The sequence below is a fragment of the Chiloscyllium plagiosum genome, chromosome 5, assembly GCF_004010195.1.
Source record: "Chiloscyllium plagiosum isolate BGI_BamShark_2017 chromosome 5, ASM401019v2, whole genome shotgun sequence".
Lineage (NCBI taxonomy): Eukaryota > Metazoa > Chordata > Chondrichthyes > Orectolobiformes > Hemiscylliidae > Chiloscyllium > Chiloscyllium plagiosum.
The window spans coordinates 78,473,572-78,483,340 of record NC_057714.1 but is presented as its reverse complement, the minus strand read 5'-3'; the positions used below and the strand labels follow the sequence as shown (position 1 = coordinate 78,483,340).

Here is a 9,769-nt window from a genome sequence, read left to right as displayed (position 1 = left end):
CTAACTGCGGTAGTGCTTTTTTTTCCCGCACCCATGTTGTGTGTGTGCAGGTGAGAGACACAGTGAAGGGGAACTTCCTGAAGAAGGGCCTGTGCCCGAAACGTCGAATCTCCTGTTCCCTGGATGCTGCCTGACCTGCTGTGCTGTTCCAGCAATAAAGTTTCAACTTTGATCTCCAGCATCTGCAGACCTCACTTTCTCCACACAGTGAAGGGGACAAGGCGCATGAATCTTTATTCAAATTTCCACCACCAGGAAGAAAGGAAACACCCGAGTAGCCTGTGACAAGAAGTGCCCTTCACATCAAAGGGCAATACTCCCCTGTTTATCTCTTTTTCTATGCAATCACATTAGACGACTTATTTTGCAGCTTTTAGTTTACACTTTTTTGCCAAAAATTTACAGCTCAATAATTTTAGGTTAGATTACATTACAGTGTGGAAACAGGCCCTTCGGCCCAACAAGTCCACACCGACCCGCCGAAGCGCAATCCACCCATACCTCTACATTTACCCCTTACCTAACACTACGGGTAATTTAGCATGGCCAATTCACCTGACCTGCCCATCTTTGGACTGTGGGAGGAAACCGGAGCACCCAGAGGAAACCCACGCAGACACGGGGAGAACATGCAAACTCCACACAGACAGTTGCCTGAGGCGGGAATTGAACCCAGGTCTCTGTGAGGCAGCAGTGCTAACCACTGTGCTACCATGCTGCCCATTTGGATGCAAGCATAAGAGGTGTATAGTTAGTAATTTTGCAGGTGACACCAAAATTGGAGGTGTAGTGGACAGTGAGGAGGGTTACCTCAGATTACAACAGGATGGCAAAACTCCAACAGCCAACACTGATTAACTTGTGTGGTATACGTTGGTAGTTCGGTTTGCTGGACTGTTGATTTGCAATGCAGAATAATACCAATAATGGTTCAATTCCCACACCAGCAAAGGTCACCATTAAGCACTCTCCTTCTCAATGTCTCCCCTTGCCTGAGATTTGGTGACCCTTAGGTTAAACCATGACCAGTCATCTGTAATGAGAGAGCGGTCCTTATTAAATAAGCCATTTGTAACCCTAACAACAGTCTTGCATAAATCAGTTGCAAGTGCAGAGTAAGCACAACATAGGCCTGGTTGGATTTGTCCTACTTTTAACTATGGATCACACCTGGGCAATTTACCATATTGCCACGTAGATGCCAATGTGTGTAGCTGAACTGGAACAGCCTGTCTACGTGCACGGCCAAATAATTGTGCAAAGATGCTTTTAACCACCACGAGTATTTTAAATCTCATCAAATTGATTGTCTTAGTATCTGACATAATATGCATTCTGAGCAATTTTGGCTGTCCTCAAAGCAACAAACCCACTCTGGATGATATCTGGTGCATCTGCTTTCAGAGTCATGTCTGCGCAACAAGCCATCCTCCTGTCATCTGTTGAATTAGATATTCCGCATTTTTAGAATCATCCAGTGATATTTTGTGCACACATATCATTGCCTGGTTTGACAATGAATTGACACAAAACATTAAGTAGAGCAGTGTACGCATTTTCATTCTGTGAAGGTTTCTTCCTCTCAACCATCCACCTTTTCCATTCAGTGCAAACATGATCCTTGAATGGCTTGTTGAGGTATACGAGTAACGTTTGAACCATTGACATTCGACTGCTTAGTATAACTGCAATGTGGTGTTATTTCTTCCCAGTTATCTCTTCTCTAACTGATTTATATGGAATCTGAATGTGTCACACTAATAAGCTGCAATCTTTACGTAGGCCTTTGGGGTACTCATTCCACACATGCGATCCATAATTTCACCCTGACTTTGAATCCCATTCCTGCAACACAGTGATTTGACAAGTTATCAAATGTTACAACTTTGGCTTAAAAGCATCTTATGCTTAATTCTTTTTACTGGATTATTTATTACTGTTCAACACTCACCATGCCATAGACTGTCTGCTGTGTTGACATATCTTAAACTCACGCACATCTTATTTACAGCACGGCCCATATTGTCTACCTGATTCCATGAGCCAGTTTCAGTTTACAATAAGTAAAACATATTTTTCTGGAGTAAAATAGTTTTCTAATAATATTAATAGCAATCCCTGTCTGAATGGAGTCGTCAAGAAATGCAAAAACCAGAATTTGTGCTGAAAGTATGGGGTCACCTTGTATGCAACATGAATTTATACATTGCCATTTATGGTGATTGTTTGTATAGTTCATGTATAATTTTTATGAAATGTTTTAGTATCTGTGGTATATAAGTTTAGAAAATATACTATTTAGCTTTAAACAGTACTTCTATATTGTAATGATATAAATGGAACTGTTTCAAATTTTGTACAGTATCAATGTGTGCAATGGTCATGTATGAATGTTAACCATATGATTTTTCAAGTGAGCTGACTGTATGAGTTGTAAGCAGCAAAGTTTAGAGTATGCTATGCACACCATTGCAACCAGAAATAAAGCAGGAAATAAATTTTTACATTTTTTCCATGTTTTTGAAGCATTGCTCTTTTAGTTGGGTTGAAAAACTGACTAAACAGTCTTTTGACATCATGATCATGGGGTGGCACGGTGGCACAGTGGTTAGCACTGCTGCCTCACAGCGCCAGAGACCCAGGTTCAATTCCCGCCTCAGGCGACTGACTGTGTGGAGTTTGCACGTTCTCCCCGTGTCTGCGTGGGTTTCCTCCGGGTGCTCCGGTTTCCTCCCACAGTCCAAAGATGTGCAGGGTCAGGTGAATTGGCCATGCTAAATTGCCCGTAGTGTTAGGTAAGGGGTAATGTAGGGGTATGGGTGGGTTTCGCTTCGGCGGGTCGGTGTGGACTTGTTGGGCCGAAGGGCCTGTTTCCACACTGTAATCTAATCTAATCTAATCTAATCTAATCTAATCTAATCTAATCATTGTGGAACTATGGCTATCTTGTATTCTGTCTAGCATTTGAAATTGCTTCATATGGAATACTTAGAATTTTGAAATAGCGTACTTAGAATTTTGAAATAGCGTACAGTTATTAAAAATGCATTTTTAATTTTTGCTTCAATGTGTACCATTGAATCAATTTGTGCTGTATTGTCCTCTCATCAACTTATCAATTTAAATGCAACCTATGAAAGGAGCTTTCCAATGATCTACTAAATATGAGGCCGTTTATTGTCTTGTAGTGGAGTTGTCAAAGAGGGGCACTCAAAAGGTGGAACCAAGAAAATGTCTCTTACTTCCAGGACTTGATTTTCTTCTGGGAATGAAAGGAATTTATTGCTGTAGGGGAAAATTCTTTTACAACATGTGACTTGATTGAAAGAACAAAAGAAGCGTAGTTGTTTGAATTTTAATCTCATTTTTCTTCTCATTAGAATGTATGTGTTATTCTATTTCGCAAAATATATTGCCTCATACAGAATGAAGCTGCATAACAAACATCGTTTCAGGCAGGTTGAACTCCTCTTTTACTCATACTAAAATGGTATTGTGGTTCTGAACTGAAGCTGATTTTAGCATGGCTTATCAAGCGCTGCTGTAGCAACCATCAGTCTCTAGGCAACTGAAACACATTGACCTCTTCATTGAACTGAGTGTAGCAGTGCTTCAATTTAGCAACCAGAGACAATACTGATGGTGTTGAGTGTGGATGGCATGCTGTCAGATGCATGGTCAGGTTTTGCATGTATTCTAATTTCATTTTGTTTGCGTTGGGGCGTAGACAATACTTTTCTTATGTAAAATTTTACTATGCTCACAATTTAATGTAGAATTCAGCACTCCAAAGAATGTGTTGATTAGGAAGCTGCTGAGGGCACCTGCTGAAAGGGTTAACTAATTTAATTACTTTCTGCTGTTTTAATTCCATCATTTAAAATTTCATTTACAAAGAAAACCTTAGCCAATTTTCCAGCAGTGCCTTCATAAATAACCTAGAAAAGAATCTGACTCCCTACTCTGAGAAGAGGTGACTACGATGTCTGAATTTCGATTACATTTGTCCGAATACTTCCAGACTAATTATTGGCTTTACTTATTAGAAAGCAATATTACGACTAACCTTGCAGAAAATAAAATCTATGGAATATCTGCTGAAAGGATTCCTAATAATTTGATTCATTATTAGGCATTATGAAATTAAATTTCAACAAGAGTTTTAAATGTGATATTACCTACACTGGATCAACTTAATTTTGTTAAGAGCTGTAGGAGAGAACTTAAAGGCTTGGAGAAAAGCAAGAAGGCTCATGTAATACTGGAGCGACAGAAACTGAACAAAACATTGTAACAGCTTGAACCAAAAATGTTGATCATACCATAAGAACTAAAGTATACTGACCTTCAGGTTTAATTTTCATGTATATGCTTCTCCACCACTGTCTCAGTCTAGATTAAAAACTTGATCATTAGCTGAAACGAGCAAATTTATGAACAGAATAACATTATATCAAAGGTAACTCCAGTTTAAAAGAAAACTATTTGTTGATAATTTTTTGATATAATTAGTACTAAAGATGCATTTGCAAGTGCATGTAGTCCAAATGCTTCTCTTTGTTTGCTTTTATAGAATTATTCTGACCATTGTCAGTTTTACAGGTTAGAGTTGTCCTGCCTTCAAGAGCAATAATGAACTTATAATCTTAAAACACAAAACAGTGAGTAAAAATAGTGGAGATCGATATTTTTTATCTCATTGGTGTTTGTGATATTACTGTTGCTGTATGAAAACTGACTATAGCAATTCCCTACATAATGACAGTTACAATATTTAAAAAGTGCTTCATTGTTTTAGAATCACTTTGGATGATCCAAAGATTGTGACAGGAGCTATTTAAATGTGAGTTGTTAATTCTTTAGTTGGAGTTGGGGAAAAAAGGAAAACTTTGCATTGAGAAAGCATCTTTTTCAGCCACCAGATATTTTGAAGTGCTTTCAAGTGTAGTCATAGCTGCAATGTGGAAAGATGGTGTCAAGCCTTAAATTAAGGCTAACATTATTTCTTAAATTTCTGAAATGTATTTTTCAAACTATGGTGAATTATGTTGCAATTTTCTATGGGAAATTTTCTTTACATTCTTGAGTAAACAGTTCATGTGTAAGATCATGATCAGACCTCTGATCTAGATCAGAGCTGTGATGAAAAAGAATATTTATGCAAGTCGGGCAACCTTGACATAAACAGGAAATGCAGGTATGACCTTGGTAAGGCCATCAGAGATGCCAAGAGGTAATAGCAAACTAAGCTTGAGACCCGGACCAACCACTCGCCCATTGTTTGTGGCAAGGCTTACACGATATAATGGGCTACAAAGCAAAGTCGAACAGAATTGCAGGCCACAGTATGTCCCTGCCCAACAACTCTTTCTATGCTTGTTTTGAACAGAATGTCAGTGAAACAATATAATCTATCCCAAAAGCCTCGGACGCCGTCGCAGAATTAGATCCGACTTCTTGAGAGTGAACCCATGAAAAGCAACTGGCCCGAATGGAGTCCCTGGCTGTGCACTTAGATCCTGTGTGGACCAGCTGGTGGGAGTATCTGCAGACATCTTCCCTCTCCTTACTGCAATCTGAAGTCCCTACCTGCTTCAAGAAGACCACCATCATCCCAGTACCAAAGAAAAATCATGCTGTTTGCCTCAATGACTACTGCCCAGTGGCTCTGACGTCCATAATTATGAAGTACTTTGAGAGGTTAATCATGGCTCACGTCAACTCCAGCTTACAAAGTTGCCTTGATCCTTTGCGGTACTCCTACTGGTGCAACAGGTTCAAAGTAGAGGCTATCTCCCTAGCCATACACTTATCCTTGGAACATCTGGTTAACTAGGATACCGACATCAGGCAACTTCTTATTGACTACAGCTCTTCCTTCAACACCATAATTCCAAACAAACCCATCTCTAAACTTAGACACCTGGGTCTCAGCTCCCCCCTCTGTAATTGGATCTTCGACTTCCTGACCCATAGACCTCAGTAAGAAAACACAACAACAAGACCTCAATCATAATCCTAAACACTGGTGCCCCCACAAGGCTGTGTACTCAGCCCCCACAAGACTCTGTACTCAGCCCCCTACTATACTCCTTATACATTCAGGGCTGTGTGGCCAAATTCTGTCCCAAATCCATTTAAAGTTTGCTGATAACACCACCATTGTGAGTCAGGTCTAAAACACTGATGAGATAGAATACAGGAAGGAGATTTGGTGCTTAGCAGCATGGTGTGAAGGCAGACATGTCTCCAACAATGTCAGCAAAACAAAGGTGCTGGTCATTGACTTCAGGAAGCAGAGTGGATGGTACGCCCCTGTCTGCAACAGTGGTGCTGAGGTAGAGAGCGTCAGGTTCCGGGGAGTGATGACTACCAACAATCCGTCCTGGTCCACCCAAGTAGTTGTGATGGTCAAAAAAGCACATGAACATCTCTACGAGACTAAGGAAATTCTGCATGTCCACAAGGACTCTTAATTTTTTTTTTGTTACACCATAGAAAGCTTCCTATATGCGTGCATCACAGATCTTCCCAAGACTGCAAGAAACTAGAGACTTACGAACACAGCCCAGACCATCACGCAAACCGGCCTTCCATCCATTGACACCATCTATACTTCCCGCTGCTTCAGGAAAGCAGCCTACATAACAGTGACCCCTCCCACCCAGGTTATACTCCCTTCCACCCTTTTCTGTCAGACAGAAGGTACAAAAGTATACACGTATGAATAGATTCAAGAACAGCTTCTACCCTGCTGTTAGCAAACGTTTGGACCACTCGAGTGTTGATTCTGATCTCGCTCTCTCGCGCACTCTTGTTCTCATAGCATGCAAAACAATACTTTTTGCTGTATTGCGGTACATGTGACAAGAATAAATTAATCAGTTATGAAAATGAGATCTGAAGTACAGCATGTTTGCATTTTATGACATGATCAGTACTTTTTTGTCCAAGCTGTTGGAATTCCTTACATGCACTAAAATAACCAAGGCAAGCAGTGTGCTGAAATTGGGATGTAAATGATTTCATTTTCCAGCATATTAATGTTTTGTAAATCAGTTTTACAATCAGTGATCTACATTAGCTATTGTAGCAGGAATTGATGCCCAACTTTATAGCACATGCAATGCCTCAGCTATAAAGTTAAGTGGTTTCCGACTTCTATGGCACAAGCTTATTCTGGACAACATGTAGCATCAGCAACGTAGGTTTGTTCATCAAGCAACTGATCGATGATTTCTTTGCCAGGAGACTGCATTTAACCACTAGTCTGATTTAAGTTCTTGATTGGTCTTAAGTCTTCATGATGCCTTGTCTCAGACCTCAATCCTGTCTGCAACTCAAGCTGTCTTCTTAGAATTAGAGAGAATGCATTGTGCATATGGCTCATTAAGCCTCTGAGGATCCCTGACATAAACACAGGGCTCTGAGACAGTAAGAACTACATACAAACCAGAGCTCTTACTGAGCAAGTCAAAGAAGCCATATCAGGTATGGTGCTTCTAGCTCAAGTCTAATCTCTCTCTAGATTTGTAGCAATTTGCTGCATACTCCAATACTCTGCAAATCAGAGGAGTGAAACTTTACAATTTCCACAGAAGGTGTTTGTGCATGACCAGGGTGGTGGTGGTGATGATGGTGGTGGTAGTGATATAGAACACTGTGGTAGAGCAGTGCCAGAGTTGTGTGGCAACTGATTCGGAAGAGATGCTCAAGCAAAATTTCCTCTTGGCCCATCAGTCTTCAATATCTGTATCATTCTTGCCACCAGCTTCTAAATGTTTTCCAACATGCCATTCTTGCTGCCAAACTAAAATTTGAAGACCAGCATTAATGCCAAATAGCTGGAACTTACTTCACACTGAATTTTAGAACAGACACGGTTAAGAGGGATATAGGCCAAATGCTGGCAAATGGGACTACATGTGTTTAGGATATCTGGTTGGCATGGAGGAGTTGAACTGAAGGGTCCGTTTCCAGCTTTTTATTGAATTATAATCATTTAAACATAACTACTTAAAGGCTGACATTTGTACTGGTTTACCTATTCTAGACTTTTCTCAGATGGTTCATTGCCTCAAAAAGATGTCAGGCTGCCAATCATGCTCTCATGGCTAAACAGTAAGGCATTTCGTCACCCTTTAAATACATGAGCAAAAGCATGAATAGAGGGTTATAAGAGTGCTGATTGGCAGCTGGACTCTTGCTTGGTGAAGGCATTGCCATGGAGAATGATCTCTATGCTTAAATTTTGTTTAAATTTTAACCCAGGCAGGTTATACGGACATAAGAACTGGAATAGGCCATTCAGCTCATTGAGCCTGTTTCTCGTTCAGTGAGATCATGAGAACAGTAGCCGAACACCAAGCTGCCTTGGGCTGATATCTCTTAATGTCTTTGCTTAACAAAAAATTATCTATCTCCTTTTTAAAACTAACAACTGATCTAGCATCAGCTGCCATTTGTGGAAGATTGATTCAAACTCTACTGTCCTTTATGGGTGAAAGTGCTTCCTATTATCTCCCCTGAATGTCTGATCCTAATTTTTTAGATTTGTCCCTAAGAAGTGAATTGCCAAACTGCTGTCACCTATTTTGTTGCGTTGAAACAGGCATATTGCATGAAATTGTTTCTACTGTCTGCAAAGAGCAGGGCCAGTATTTTTAATATATTGTCGTTTAGAGTACAAATAATTATGCCACATTGTGAGCCTGACTGACAATCCTAAAATTCTCATGTAATTCCTTTCATTTTCAGAATTATGCAGCAAATCTTGTTCAATTGCAGTATCACATCTAAGATTAGACACTCTTGCAAGTTTGCCTGTGAGCAGCTGAAGGGCGATACTGTTTTATGTGATATGCCAGTCTTTGGTACGTATAGCCTACAGATCTAGTATCCCTTGGGTAGACAATAGGTGCAGGAGTAGGCCATTCTGCCCTTCGAGCCTGCACCACCATTCAATATGATCATGGCTGATCATCCTTAATCAGTATCCTGTTCCGGCCTTATCTCCATAACCCTTGATTCCACAATCCTTGAGAGCTCTATCCAACTCTTTCTCAAAATGAATCCAGAGACTGGGCCTCCACTGCCCTCTGGGGCAGAGCATTCCACACAGCCACCACTCTCTGGGTGAAGAAGTTTCTCCTCATCTCTGTCCTAAATGGTCTACCCCGTATTTTTAAGCTGTGTCCTCTGGTTCGGCACTCACCCATCAGCGGAAACATGTTTCCTGCCTCCAGAGTGTCCAATCCTTTAATAATCTTATATGTCTCAATCAGATCCCTTCTCAGTCTTCTAAACTCAAGGGTATACAAGCCCAGTCGCTCCAGCCTTTCAGCATAAGGTAGTCCCAGCATTTCAGGAATTGACCTCGTGAACCTACGCTGCACTCCCTCAATAGCCAGAATGTCTTTCCTCAAATTTGGAGACCACAACTGCACACAGTACTCCAGGTGTGGTCTTACCAGGGCCCTGTAGAGCTGCAGAAGAACCTCTTTGCTTCTATACTCAATTCCTTTTGTTATGAAGGCCAGCATGCTATTAGCCTTCTTCACTACCTGCTGTACCTGCATGCTTACTTTCATTGACTTGGTGTACAAGAACACCCAGATCTCTCTGTACTGCCCCTTTACCTAAATTGATTCCATTGAGGTAGTAATCTGCCTTCCTGTTCTTGTCCCCAAAGTGGATAACCATACATTTATCCACATTAAACTGCATCTGCCATATATCTGACCACTCACCTAACTTGTCCAAGTCACCC

The 9,769-nt window shown here is 40.7% G+C and overlaps 1 protein-coding gene across 1 annotated transcript in view; it reads left to right on the top strand.

Moving 5' to 3' along the window:
- LOC122550028 (protein AF-10-like) overlaps window positions 1-6,663 on the top strand; it is a 148,529-nt gene extending 141,866 nt beyond the window's left edge. The window contains exon 8 of the mRNA XM_043690436.1: window positions 6,499-6,663. Within this exon, the coding sequence (XP_043546371.1) occupies window positions 6,499-6,648 (150 nt within the window). The 3' untranslated portion in view covers window positions 6,649-6,663. The remainder of the gene's footprint in view (window positions 1-6,498) is intronic.
- The last annotated feature ends 3,106 nt before the right edge of the window (window positions 6,664-9,769 follow it).